General features: G+C 45.3%; 1 protein-coding gene across 1 annotated transcript; it reads left to right on the plus strand.

The window, feature by feature from the left end:
- Nucleotides 1-1684: 1684 nt before the first annotated feature.
- On the plus strand, nt 1685-3037 carry LOC145797621 (uncharacterized). Its single transcript, XM_082885003.1, has 2 exons — nt 1685-2228; nt 2309-3037. Exons 1-2 carry the CDS (start codon nt 1794-1796, stop codon nt 3035-3037), a joined length of 1164 nt encoding a protein of 387 aa, XP_082741129.1. The 5' UTR covers nt 1685-1793.
- Nucleotides 3038-13698: the final 10661 nt, after the last annotated feature.

Here is a 13698-nt window from a genome sequence, read left to right on the forward strand (position 1 = left end):
TTCGTACAATTCCCGCCTCTTTTTGCCGCCTTTTTTCTCTCTCCCTTTTCACAAAACAGCCTTTCTCTTTCTTGAAACACTTCACCTTCTAATCTTCACTTTCTCTTCTCCCTTGCTTCCTGAGTCTTTGAGTTTGCTGTGTACGTGCCTCCATTGCTGCCACCGCCTCCATCTCTAGCTTCTCTCTTATACAGGTAAGCAAGCCTATCCTTCTTGCTTTCTTTGTTTTCGTACTCTGCTTTCCATGCTCTGTATGTTTTTTGCAAACAGTTTGTCCATTTCTGTTTCGCTTTTGTACTTTTATGGAGAAACCATTAGAACTCTATGTATATGTCATATACCCTAGAGAAAAAATTTCGATTTTGATCCAGAATCACGTCCCAACCGAACTTGGATACTGTTTGTGTCATGTATGTGAATAGATTCAGAACATAACCGGACTAGAACTAGGAATATCAGTAGTTTCTTTTGACCCACTCTAGCCAAGATAGGATCACCGAACAAGCTTGCTCATACCGAACTAGGTACTTCGGTCTACAACCGAGCTAGGATTTTGGGGCCAAGCCGGCTTTCTTAGTTCTTAAACCGAACTCAGAAAGCCGCCCCTAAGAGCTCAACCGAAGTAATTTTCCTCATACTGTAACCGTTTTAGGCATTGGGACTAGACCAGCTTTCTTAGTTTTTTAGACCGAACTCAGAAAGCTGCCCCTAGACGTTAAACCGGTCTAATGTGCTCAAAACCGTGCTAACAAACATTCTGAAGAGCCGAGGTAGAACCAGCCCACTAAGCCGAAGTAGGATTTGTATATCTTGCTTATAATTTGTAGCGCGGTCCAATCGATCTGTGCTTAACCCCTTTGTTTTCTACCTTGCAGACTTAGGTTGCCCAGACACTCCTGCGTGTGCTCAACCGAGCTACTGAGCCAAATTTTTGTACCGAAATAATTTATTCGTAATTTATACAACAAATGGGTAAGTATAGATATTTAGTCGAAACCCCCGGTGGCATGGCCGAATTTAGGCAGGACTACCAGATTCCTGATGATGTCCAACTGGTATTGGCCAAGAAAGATGCTACTCCCTGGGACAATGAAGGCTTCGTCCCTTTTACCCTTCAATCCATAATAGAAACCGGACTACGGTTTCCTGTTCAACCGCTAATCTGCGAATTTCTTAGACAGACTAGGTTGTGCCCCACCCAACTGTCTACCAATACATATCGTATCATAATGGGAATAGCCGCATTAAATCATCAAACCGGACTAAATCTCGGCTTAGCCGAAATATTCCATCAGTATTCCATCGGTTCAAAGAATGCTGGGTGGGTATATTACCTTAGAATTCGCCGCCGCCGAGAGAAGATAATTAAGCACACTCCGGACAAAGATCTTAACGATGATGATTTCTTTTGGGTCTCTGGGAACTTTGAGGATTTTCAAGCTCAAATTCCTGGCCGACCTATAAATTGGAAAATGGGAGAGCCTGGTAATTTTACTTCGGTCTTCTGCTTTGTGTGTTATCTCGGTTATTTAGTCTACTGGCCGAACTAACACCTCTTTTTTGCAGATTTCGCCCATCTCCATTCCTTGTATAGCTATCCTAACCTCGGCGTTTTGCGAGCCGCATTTCGGGTTAAAGAAAGAGATTGGGCCAAGCTTTTAAATTTCGAATCGACCTACCGTTACAGCGGTCGACGGAAAGCAAAGGTAACCGATTTTCTTCTCGAGGAAGCACCGGAGCCGGACCCAACTTTGCCCGAGATAAGACTTGTTCCATTAACCGCTGAGGAAGAAATGGCAAAGAAGAGCAGAGTCAGGGCCCTTCTAACTTCAACAACTAGAGCCGAAGTAACACCAACTACTGAGGTGCAGCCTGCCGTCGTGGCCCTTCCTTCACAACGGCCTTCTTCATCTCGCCCTTCAAAACGCGCCCGATCTACGTCAGCCGAACAACAACTTGTTGATGAAGTCGAATCCGTCCCCCAAAGTCCTCATCCTGCGTCCCAACCAGAGCAAACTGACCGAGCTCGTTCTCCGAAGTGGGCTCCGCCTTTGATCTTCAATGACCGAAACATCAAAGCCACTGATTCGGTCGTGGCTGAAAAAGACCACCAACTGGCCTTTAACCTGGCCAAAAGTGTGTGCCTCCCCAAGGACATGGAGCACCACTTGAAGCAACTGAACACCGAAATGAAATCAATTCGGTCTGCTTCCAAGTCCATGATTTTGGTAAGTAGCTCTGTCTGCTTTTTCCTGTCTAAATTTTTCTAACTTTTACTTCGGCTGAGATGGGATTTTTGTTTTGCCAGGCCTTGCAAAAGAACAATGTCACTTATAGGAAAGTCCAAGAGCTCCGCAAAACCACAAGGCAGGCAATGGCGGAAGCCGAAGCCAAGTCGGCCGAACTACTACAAGCCGAAAAGAGAATGGCCGAGCTAGAAGCAGAAAACGGCCGTCTTGCCGATCTAGTTAATTCGGCGGAAGCGGAGAAACAGAAAGCTGCCATCGTTATGAAGGACAAGTATTTGCGGGAGTTGGTGAAGCTTGAGAGGAGGAAAGACGCCGAAATAGGCGAACTAAGAAAAAACATGGTGGAAGCCGAAAAGGAGGGCTATAAACAAGGTTACAAGAAGGCCGAAGACGCCTACGTCAAACAATGTGACGCTGCAAAGGAGCTGTTCTTCAAATGCGGCTGGAGGGCGGCAGTGGAGAAGCTCGGTCAAGATCAACAGACCGAGGTCTTCAACCCTCCAGATTATTTTATACCGGAGTCCCTGGCGGAGTACGCGGCTGCTCTGCAACAACAGTTTTTGGAAGACTCTGACTCTGATGATGCGTCTGATGAAGATGCTCCGGCCGAAAATGTGGACCAGCCAGTTCGGTCGGTGCCCACTGTTGAAGACCTAACTGTTGATCCTCCCAGTGGAACCGTAGCCGAAGTGGCTCACCCTAGTGTGAATGAGCTCCCTCCGGAGACTGGTTTTCAAGTTGATGCCGATGCGGTTTTCGACGCTGAAATTGATGAACTTTTCTCTTGATTTTTTACTTTTTCTCCTTTGTAACCGAACTAAGCCCCCTTGTAATGACTTCTCTTTGAATGAAAAATTTTACGTCTCTTATTCCGGTTATTGTGTGTATGCTTGCGTTTGTAATGTCTTCTATTACTCCAAGTGTTATTTCGGTTTTTGGTTGGTTAAACTATACTTACCAGCCAACCACTCCTTAGCCGACATAATTACTTCGGCTGAGGAGTATTAAGTGTTGGTTTAATCCAGCCAACCACTCTTCAGCCTTACACTTACTTCGGCTGAAGAGAAACAAGAGTTGGTTTATTCCAGCTAACCACTCTTCAGCCATACACTTACTTCGGCTGAAGAGTAACAAGAGTTGGTTTATTCCATCCAACCACCCTTCAGCCTTACACTTACTTCGGCTGAAGAGTAACAAGAGTTGGTTTATTCCATCCAACCACCCTTCAGCCTTACACTTACTTCGGCTGAAGAGTAACAAGTGTTGGTTTATTCCAGCCAACCACTCTTCAGCCATACACTTACTTCGGCTGAAGAGTAACAAGAGTTGGTTTATTCCAGCCAACCACCCTTCAGCCTTACACTTACTTCGGCTGAAGAGTAACAAGAGTTGGTTTATTCCATCCAACCACCCTTCAGCCTTACACTTACTTCGGCTGAAGAGTAACAAGTGTTGGTTTATTCCAGCCAACCACTCTTCAGCCATACACTTACTTCGGCTGAAGAGTAACAAGAGTTGGTTTATTCCAGCCAACCACCCTTCAGCCTTACACTTACTTCGGCTGAAGAGTAACAAGTGTTGGTTTATTCCAGCCAATCTCTAAGTTAGTTTTTCCGGCCAACTTATAGCATTTGGTTATTCCGACCAAATGTCCTGCAGCCTGGATCCTTATCCTGGGCTTAGGAAGGGTGTTGGTTTAATCCAGCCAACCTCTAAGTTAGTTTTTCCAGCTAACTTAGAATAACATGTTTGCAATATACTTAAGTCTTGAAAGCTAATTTTTACAAAGAGTAATTTGTGCCAAAAAGAATAGCTCATTTTATTGAAGGAAGAGAAAATTACATGTTTAAAAAAGAAAAGTTAAAAGTAAAATAACTTGAGATTGGCCGTATTCCATGGCCTAGGGATTGCCTTGCCATCCTTGTCTTCTAGGTGGTATGCCCCTTTGCCGGCTAACCCAACCACCTTATAGGGACCTTCCCAATTGGGGCCTAACTTGCCGTCTCCTGGGACCAAGGTGTTTCCCATTACTTTGCGCAGTACCCAATCGCCAATTTTGAATTGTCTTGGATGAACCTTTTTGCTGTATTTTTTGATTAACTCTCGTTGGTATGAGGCGATGTGGACTAATGCTCTCTCTCTTCTTTCTTCTGCAAGGTTGAGTTCTAAGGCTATGGCTTCTCCATTTAAGTCTGGATCAAAATTTTCGCTTCGAATTGTGGGGAGGCCAACTTCTAGTGGGATCACCGCTTCCATTCCATATGCTAAGGAGAATGGTGTTTCTCCTGTTGATCGCCGAGGTGTGGTGCGGTAGGCCCATAAAACATGAGGAAGTTCATCCGCCCACTTGCCTTTTGCTTTTTCTAGCCTTTTCTTTAGTCCATCCAAGACGACTTTATTTGATGCTTCTGCTTGCCCATTTGCTTGGGGATATGCCGGTGTGGAATTGTAGAACTCTATCTTGTACTCTTCACAAAAGCTTCTAAAGATCCTGCCGTCGAACTGAGTTCCATTGTCTGAGATTAGTGCTTTTGGTATGCCAAACCGAGTGATAATATTTTGCCAAACAAACTTCTTCACATCTTTTTCTTTGATTGATGCCAATGCTTCTGCTTCCACCCATTTTGTGAAGTAGTCTGTTGCTGCAAGAAAGAATTTTCTGCCTCCGGGTGCTGTTGGAAGTGGTCCTACTATGTCTAAGCCCCACATTGCGAAAGGCCATGGGCTAGTTAAGGGTAGGAGTTCTCTTGCTGGTTGATGTATTTGGTGCGCGAATTTCTGGCATTTTTCACACTTCTTCACATATTTTTCTGAGTCTGCTTGCATATATGGCCACCAATATCCTTGCGAAATAGCCCTGTAGGCGAGCGACCTTCCCCCTTGATGACTTCCACATACCCCTTCATGTATTTCGAATAGGAAGGCTTCTACTTTGCTGGGATGAACGCACTTGAGGTAAGGCCCAGAGAATGACTTCTTGTATAATGCCAAAGACGGAGATAGCCAAAATCGCTGCGACTTTGCCCTTATTCTGTTGGCTTCTTTTTTCTCTGTTGGTAGGATGCCGTCTTTTAGGAACAGGATGATGGGATCCATCCAAGAAGGGCCTAATTCTGCGCAATACACTTCTTCTGCCTCGGGGTCTTCTATGCTTGGTTTTGGTAAGAAGTCGATGAGTAATGGATGAGGGATCGATGTATCTGCCATTGAGGCCAGGCCTGCTAGCTCGTCCGCTCGGCTGTTTTCCTCCCTGCCAATTTGTTCTATCCTTACGACATCAAACTTCTTGATCTCTGTTCTGACTAACTCTTGGTACTTGGCCATTCTGTCGTCCTTTGCTTCGTATTCGCCCGAAATTTGGTTTACCACCAGTAGAGAGTCACTGTATACCATTAGTTCGGCTGCTTTCATGAAGTGTGCTGACTTGAGTCCTGCGAGAAGCGCCTCATACTCCGCTTCATTGTTGGATGCTGGGAAGCCAAGGTTGATTGCTTGCTCTATTACCAAGCCGTCTGGAGAGATGAGGACTATGCCAAGCCCTGCACCATGTCGGTTGGATGCTCCATCTACAAAGAGCTTCCACATCTCTCCAACGAATAGTTTCCAGCATGTGGAAGGGTCAGACGATGCCGTGGGGTCAAGGATGGTGTTTTCTTCAAAGTCCATATTGGCTGTCTGCCCTTCGTCCTCTGTTTGAACTGCTGGTGAGCCTTTGTTTGGCTCCTCCTTGTCGTCCTTAATGTGGTCTGCCTTTGTGCTTGATGGACTACTTTCCACTAGGGGTTGCACTATTCCGGCGTCAACTTCCGTCCCTAGTTCGGTCGATGGACTACCTTTCACTAGGGGTTGCGCTATTCCGGCGTCAACTTCCGTCCCTAGTTCGGTTGAGTCAGTCAGGTCGACTGGGCAGATATGATGACTTCCAGGAGTAAACTCTGCGACGAAGTCTGCCAAAGATTGAGCTTTTATTGCGGTCTTTGGTTGGAACTTGATATCGAATTGTCCCAACTCTACTGCCCATTTCAAAATTCGCCCACTGAAGTTCGCCCTTTCAAACAGAGCTTTTAATGGAAAGGCCGTGAGGACGACTATGGTGTGGGCATGAAAGTAGTGCGCCAATTTCCTGGATGCCATCATTAATGCTAATGCTAGTTTCTCCAATGGTAAGTACCTTGTTTCGGCTCCCAACAATGTCTTGCTGACATAAAAGATGGGCAAGTGTTGTATTCCTTCTGCACGAACCAACACTGCGCTGACTGCGTGTTGAGAGACTGCTAGGTACAAAAAGAGTTCTTCACCAGGTACTGGAGTAACAAGTAGTGGTGGGGAAGACATGTATTCCTTCAAGCTTTCCAGAGCTCGGTCGCATTCTTCATCCCACTCAAACTTGGCCTTTAAAGCTTGGAAGAACGGTCGTAGTCTGTCCGACGATCTGCTTATGAACCGGTTGAGTGCAGCCGCCATACCAGTAAGATGCTGCACTTCTTTGACTGAGTTTGGTCTCTCCAACTCCTGGATCGCTTTGATCTGAGAGGGGTCGGCTTCTATACCTCGGTTGGTCACCAGGAAGCCCAAGAATTTGCCAGATCCAACTCCGAATGCGCATTTGGACGCATTGAGGCGTAGCTTGTGTTTCTTCAGGATCTGGAACATCTCGCCTAAGTCTTTTAGATGGTCATTCTCATCCTTGCTTTTGACCACCATGTCGTCGATGTACGCCTCCATTGTTCTGCCTAACAATGGTTCAAACATCTTGGTGACCATCCTTTGGAATGTCGCCCCTGCGTTCTTTAGGCCAAAGGGCATGACCTTGTAGCAATATAACCCCCTTGGTGTTGTGAAGGAAGTGACCTCCTGGTCTGGTTCATGCATGGCGATCTGGTGGTAGCCTCTGTATGCATCCAAAAAGCTAAGTCGGTTATGTCCTGCCGTTAGGTCCACCAGTTGATCTATCCTTGGTAGAGGGAAGCTATCTTTTGGGCACGCCTTGTTGACTGTTTTGTAGTCGACGCAGACACGCCATTTACCATTCTTTTTTGGCACTACGACGGTGTTGGAGATCCATTTTGGGTAGTGCACTTCCCTTATCGCTCCAGCCTCCAACAGGTTGCCTACCTCTTCTGCCACTATTTCGGCGTGGTGGGGTGCCGATCTGCGTGTGCGTTGAATGACTGGTCTGGCGGATGGGTGGATATTGAGTTGGTGACTGATGAAGTTCGGATCAATGCCTGGCATGTCGTACGGTGTCCAGGCAAACACTTCGATATTAGAGGTCAAGAATTCCATGACCTCTAATCTCTCAGCGCTGGACAATGATGAGCCAAGCAAGAAGAACTTATCCGGGTTCTTCTCATCTATTTTTACCTCCACCAAGTCTTCCACTGCTTTCTGATCAGCTTCTTTACCGACGTCTGCGAATAGTCCATTACTCTCTGGTTCTTCCACCGAATGAACGTATCCTTTGGCAGCTCGGCTTCCATTTGCTGTGGCGAAGCACTGTTTTGACATGATCTGATCGCCATAGACTTCTTCAATTATACCGGCGTCATTAGGGAACCGCATTACCTGATGGTATGATGACGCTACCGAACGCATGGCATGCAGCCATGTTCTGCCCAGGATGATGTTGTAGGTGGAGGGGACCTTTAATACCCAGAACTCCACCTGTTTTGATACACTTCCCGCTCTGACTGGAAGGATTATTTTGCCGACAGGCCACTCTGGCATGGAGTTGAATCCGATCAGGGGAGAAACTGCAGGTGCCAAGTCTTTGTCTTGCAGCTTTAGTTGTTTGAATGTGTCGTAATACATGATCTCACATGAACTACCCTGGTCAATCAGAATCCGCTTGACGTCAAAATCCTTGATTCGGAGAGTGACAACCAGGGCATCATTATGGGGGCAGTAAATTCGTTCCAAGTCCTTATCCGAAAAGGACATGACGTTTGTTGCCTCTGTCCTCCCCTTCTTGATGGCGGGTTGGGCACTTAATACTTCCCTAAAGTGCTCAGCCTTCTTGATCGAACCTCTAAGCTCGCATACGCGCTCAGGTTCAAAAACTCCATGAATTACATTGATAATGCCTTGTGGTGGTGCATCGTTTGGCATTCTGTTGGGTTGGTCATTATGATCTTGAGGGGCCGGTTGTGCTCTTCCTTCAATGTATTCATCCAAGTGGCCTGCTGCCACCAATTCTTCCAAGTGCTGTCTTAGTGGCGTGCAATTCTCAGTTCGGTGCCCCTTTTCTTTGTGGAAGGTGCACCGTGATCTGTCGTCGTAATTCTTCTGAGCTTCCCCAAGCTTGGCTGGCCATTTGACAAAAGGCTTGTCTTTGATTTCGCTCAGAATCCGATATATTGGTTTTTTGAACACCGTTGTTATGGCAGTGCGGATTCTCAACCATCTTTTGTCTGGGTCTTCTCCGTTATCTCGTCTGCCACGTCCGTTCTTGTTACTTCGGTCAACCGTGTTGACCTTGGCAGGGGTTTTCTTTTCCGGTGCTGCGGTCGTGCTTGATCTTGCTTTAGCACGCGCGCCATCCTCTTCTACCCTGATGTGCTGATGCACTCTTTCCATCAGGGCCTCCATGGTGAGGGGTGGCGTCATGGTGATCGAGTCCCTTAGTCGATTTCCTACTGGTAGGCCTCTTTTATATTGCGCAATGGCCAGATTGGTGGGGCAGTCTCCAATCTGGTTGAATGTCTCCCAGTAGCGACTGTTGTAAGATCTGAGGGTCTCTTTTTCACCCATGTCGATGGAGAGTAACTGGCCTATCTCCACCGGTGTCTTAGTATTTGTCCGAAACCTTGTTACGAACGCTTCTGCCAATTGGGCCCAGAAGGCTATGCTACCCTCTGGGAGCTTTTCGAACCAAGTCAAGCCCAGGTCGCCCAGACTTGATGGGAAAAGTATGCACATTAAGGCCTCGTTTCGCCTGTACACGGCCATGACTTGGCTCAAGTGGCTCAAGTGTGAATACGGGTCCGTCTTCCCTTCATATGTATTGAACTTCGGCTGAAGGAAGCCTGATGGCAGGGGTGCGTTTTCGATCGCTGGGACAAATGGCGAGGTCTGTAGTCTTGCCAATGCCTTGTCCGTTGGTTCGTAGGCCGGTCGCGGTATTGGCATTCCAACCTCGACGCTTCCGTGCGTCCGAGGAGCCAACCGTTGTAAGGCCGAAACTCGGTGTGGATCCCTTGCCCTGGCATCTTCCTTGCATCGTGCTTTTTCTTCTAGCACGGTTCGTAAGTCGGATGACCTGGGTAGCTCGGTTTGTCTGGATCTGGTTTGGTGTGAATGTGAAGGCCAATACGTGCTTCCTTCAGTGTATGATCTTTCGGATCTCGTCCTCTCAGACCTGGAGTGACGAGTCCTTGAAGATAAGGAGTGAGTGTCGCCTGTCCTGAGGCTTCTGCTCTCTCCTTGAGAGGGTGTAGTATTCCTACTACGACTTTCTGAGTGGCGAGGGGGCGTCTTGTGCTTGCGCCCCTCTCCTGTCGCCACATCTTTGGTCTTCATCTGGCGTTTCAAGGCCTCCATGTCCGCCGCCATCCTTCGAATTAGTTCATCCTGTTCCTTTACGCGATCTTCCAGGGCTTGAGGATCAATCCTCCTCCTTTGCCTGTCGGGACTTTGAGAGTGACGAGGGCTGCCATTCCGCCTTCCTCTGCCACTCCTCCTGGAATTATGTTGTTGGGGCTCCAAGTCCGCCATGGGAGGGACGCCAGGTAATCCTTCACGCCTTGCGCCCCCTTCTGGAGTTTGTCCGTCGACGGCGGACTGCGGCAAGTCTTCAATGTGTGCCATTGAATGAGAAAAGGAGAAGCTTAGTCAAGAGGTTTTTGTTCTTGTCTGTTCTTCCCACAGACGGCGCCAATTGTACGGGGAGGAAATAATTCTCCTCGTATAATCCTGTTGACCAAGTCCACGCTTCTCCGTACGACGTCGCTTCGTCACCTGAAAACACAAACGTGAGCTAGCCGGCGGGTGTGTGCCGGAAACCTCTCCGATGCCTAAGTCAGAAAACTTGACAAATAGACAAAGCTCTAAGTTCTCAGAAAGATTGTGTTCAATTACCTCCTCCAAGGTGATGCTTGTAGGCTTTTATAAGTTTCTCGTGGCACAATCCTGGTAGGACTTGTATTTCTCCATGCAGAGTCCTCCTAGGATTCATACTCTTAAGGATAATGCTTATCCTTTCACACCCTCCCCCACTGCTTAAACCAAGTGGGATGGTTTTCTCCATAGCCGAACTACCACACGGCCGAAATAACACTGGCTATGCTGAGCCACAGAGAAGGCCGAACTATCCTTAGCTCGGTCTTCTCCTTTAACTCATTACTTCGGCTGCCCCTGTTCAACCTTGGTGTGTTTAGATCAAATTTCCAAGTAACAAGTTCTGACTGACCCAGCCAGAGTATGTCATGACCGGACTAACTCCGAAGCCGGTCTTCCCAGAACATACTGCGACCGGACTAACTCTAAGACCGGCCCTACTCCGAGTTGTCTCTGGACCGGAATAGCCTTACTCTTCCTTGGGCCGAAGCAACTATCTCTTCTTGAGCCGGAATAAACTTACCTCCTTGGGCCGAAGTAAATTTGTCTCCCCAAGGCCGGAGTAACCTTGCCCTCTAGGCCTGAGTATTCAGTACGGCCTTTTTACCTAGTCCTCTGCGTTTTGGGCCTCAAAACCCAACTCGAAGCTCGGCCCATTTTTCCCAAAAATTACCCTCTCAAATTGTAAAATTTAAATTGTAAGTTTCAATTTTTTTTATTTTCATAACTTACATACAAAAATCTAACTATTTATATTATTTTATATAAACATATTTATTAATTTTTTCACATCCCATGCATAGCACGGGTTTTTACTAGTAGCAAAATTAACCAAAAGCTAATTTAGAACTAATTTATTGAGCCCGATAGAGCAAGCATTTTATGATTTGTTAATTATATTTGATCAAAATTTACATTTGTTAAGCATAATGTAAATGCTCTAAGTTGACTAAGAAAAATAATAAATGAGAAATATATTAATTATTAAAAGGTATATTTGTTCGACAATAAAATAACTTTCCCTATTTTTTTCTCCTCATTTTGGAGGGAGAAAAATAAGTACTAAAAATGAGAGAACAAATTCTTCACCTTCCCACCTAACCCCTCAATCCAAACTTGGGGTAAGCATTTCTTGAAGTCCTCCCATTTTTATTTATTTATTTATTTCTATAACTTATATAAAAAGTATGTGAGTATGGTGTAATGTTGCTACATCTTGGTGTAACTCTCCTGCTTCTTTGGTTTGTAAGAGCTCTTCCCTTACAGATTTGGGCAGGCCACGTAGGCTTCAAATTAGCCACACACAGTAGAAGAAAACAAATTCCATCATTCCTCCGACAAATTCCTAACTCCTTCCTGCTACTAAGCGTCTAACGCTCTTGCTTGCTTCCTAACTCTTTACAAGAGACAAATTGTATTGCTTGATTGTCTTCTTGGTGCGCCATGTGCTCAAAGAAAGCCTGCAATTGCAATTGTAGACACCCCATTTTTGACCGCCCTTAAGACTTGGGCGCCATTGATTGCTTACTTGATAGTGCAGGCTATCCAATGCAAATGGCTGATTTCTTCGGCAAGAGGAGTTTCAATTCCTAACCTTACACCCCATTTGTGTACCAAAACCATTTTGACCAAAATGATATTACACCTTAAAACCCTTTCTTTCAAAATATTTTTGAAAAAGTTCCTACAATGTTCCGAGGCTCGCATTTCGTTAAGTGTTGCGTTTTTCGGTAAACTGAGCAAGGACAAAGTGGAAATGAATGAAAGAGAGGTGAAATCTTTGAAAAAATCTTTAAAAAATCTTCAAGAAGATGGGCATGAACCGTTAAGAGAGAGTCAAGCAGCCCTCGCGAAATCAGGCCTATCCATTCGTACAATTAGATTTCAGCTATGAGGCCACCACCATTGAAAAGTGGACTTCCAGGGCTTCATTTTACATGCCATAATCTCCAAAAGCTAAGTTCGGATGAGGGAGCCATAGCTGGTTGAAGTTGGGCATCAATTCGGTTAGGACCGAAACTGAGCAGTCTTCACTAAAAGAGGCATATCTTTTTGCACACTTGGAATTTTGATGTTAGACTTCCACCATTGGAAAGAAGACTTTTGGGGATTCAATTTAGGCTCAATAATGACCTGCAAATGGGTCCAGATGAAGGAGATATACCTGTTTGAAGTTAGGGCCAGAAACTAGTTTTTGTTTTCCAGCCACTAGTGAAGCTTGTCGGCAATGTGTTGGCCACAAATGGAGTTTGACGGCCATATGTCGGCCAGGAGTGACCCTTTTCGGCCACAAGTGTCCAGGAAGCTTAGATTTTGCAGATATTTTCCTCCAGCTATATCACATTGCTCCAGCTGTCTCTAATTCAGATATTTTCGACATGAGCTCTTGTGTTTCTATATATAGAGGCCATTCTCTATTGTTTTCAAGTTTGGAAAGATTTGGGAGCCTCTATCTCTATAATCCTCTCTCTCTGTAATTTTCTCTCTCTAGATTTCTCTCTCTCTTGAACCTTTGTGCATACAAGTAGAGATACACTTCTAGTTTGCCTATAAACCCTTAACCAAAGTTGCTTACCTTTGGGTTGAGATTCCTTAGAGCCTTGTTTGGGCTCTAGCAGGAGGATTGAGCTTGGTTTGTTGCCTATTTTGTGCCTAAGGTATAACACTTACCTTATTTAAGCTTGCTTTGAACACTTGTTTTGCCATTTTCTTCTACAGTTGTTGGCCTAGTTTTCAACTGAAAAAAACTTTGTTTTTGAAACCTAAAAGTGGTAGTTTGAGGCTATTTTGAGTTAAGGGCTTGTCCACCCTTTTTGTCTCTTTGCTTGTTAAGCTTTTGTGCCATCTTTTCATCAATTTCAAAACAACTTTTTTGGGCCTTTTAACCACTGAATCTTAGAGGTTTTTTAGTGGTAAAAACTTTGTTTTGAAGTCCAAAACTAGAGGGGTTAGCCTCCCCTCCTTGTATCTTGTTTGCATGCCTAGTTAGCTTCATATATTAGCATGTTTTTGTAGCTTAACTTAGCTTATTTCCAGCATGTTTTTGCCTCTGATTTGGGCTACTTTAGCTCTATTTTGGGCCATTTGTGTTGTATGAAGTCTTTTGCGTGGTTGTAGTGTAGCCCCATGTTTTAGCATATGTTTTAGCTACTCTTGTCTTCATTCCAGCATGTTTTCCAACTGATTTTGGATTATAAAAACTCCGTGTTTTTGGCCTGAAGCTTGGGTTCTAAGGCCATTAAAGGTTGAGGAGTTGATTGCCCTTTTTTATACCTTGTTTTGGAGGCCTTTGCCCTTGTATTTCCTACCCTTTTGCTATCTTTTTCCAGGCTTTTAAACACTGTTTTTCAGAGCTATTTCAGTGGATAAAAACATATTTTGAAGTCCAAAAATG

The sequence above is a fragment of the Camellia sinensis genome, chromosome 8 (assembly GCF_055761805.1).
Source record: "Camellia sinensis isolate YWXY chromosome 8, ASM5576180v1, whole genome shotgun sequence".
Lineage (NCBI taxonomy): Eukaryota > Viridiplantae > Streptophyta > Magnoliopsida > Ericales > Theaceae > Camellia > Camellia sinensis.

Bases quoted from the DNA above. Each gene is read 5' to 3' on its own strand.
- LOC145797621 (XM_082885003.1), top strand. From the start codon at position 1,794: ATGGCAAAGAAGAGCAGAGTCAGGGCCCTTCTAACTTCAACAACTAGA. The intron at 2,229-2,308 runs GTAAGTAGCTCT...TTGTTTTGCCAG, and splicing joins CTTCCAAGTCCATGATTTTG to GCCTTGCAAAAGAACAATGT.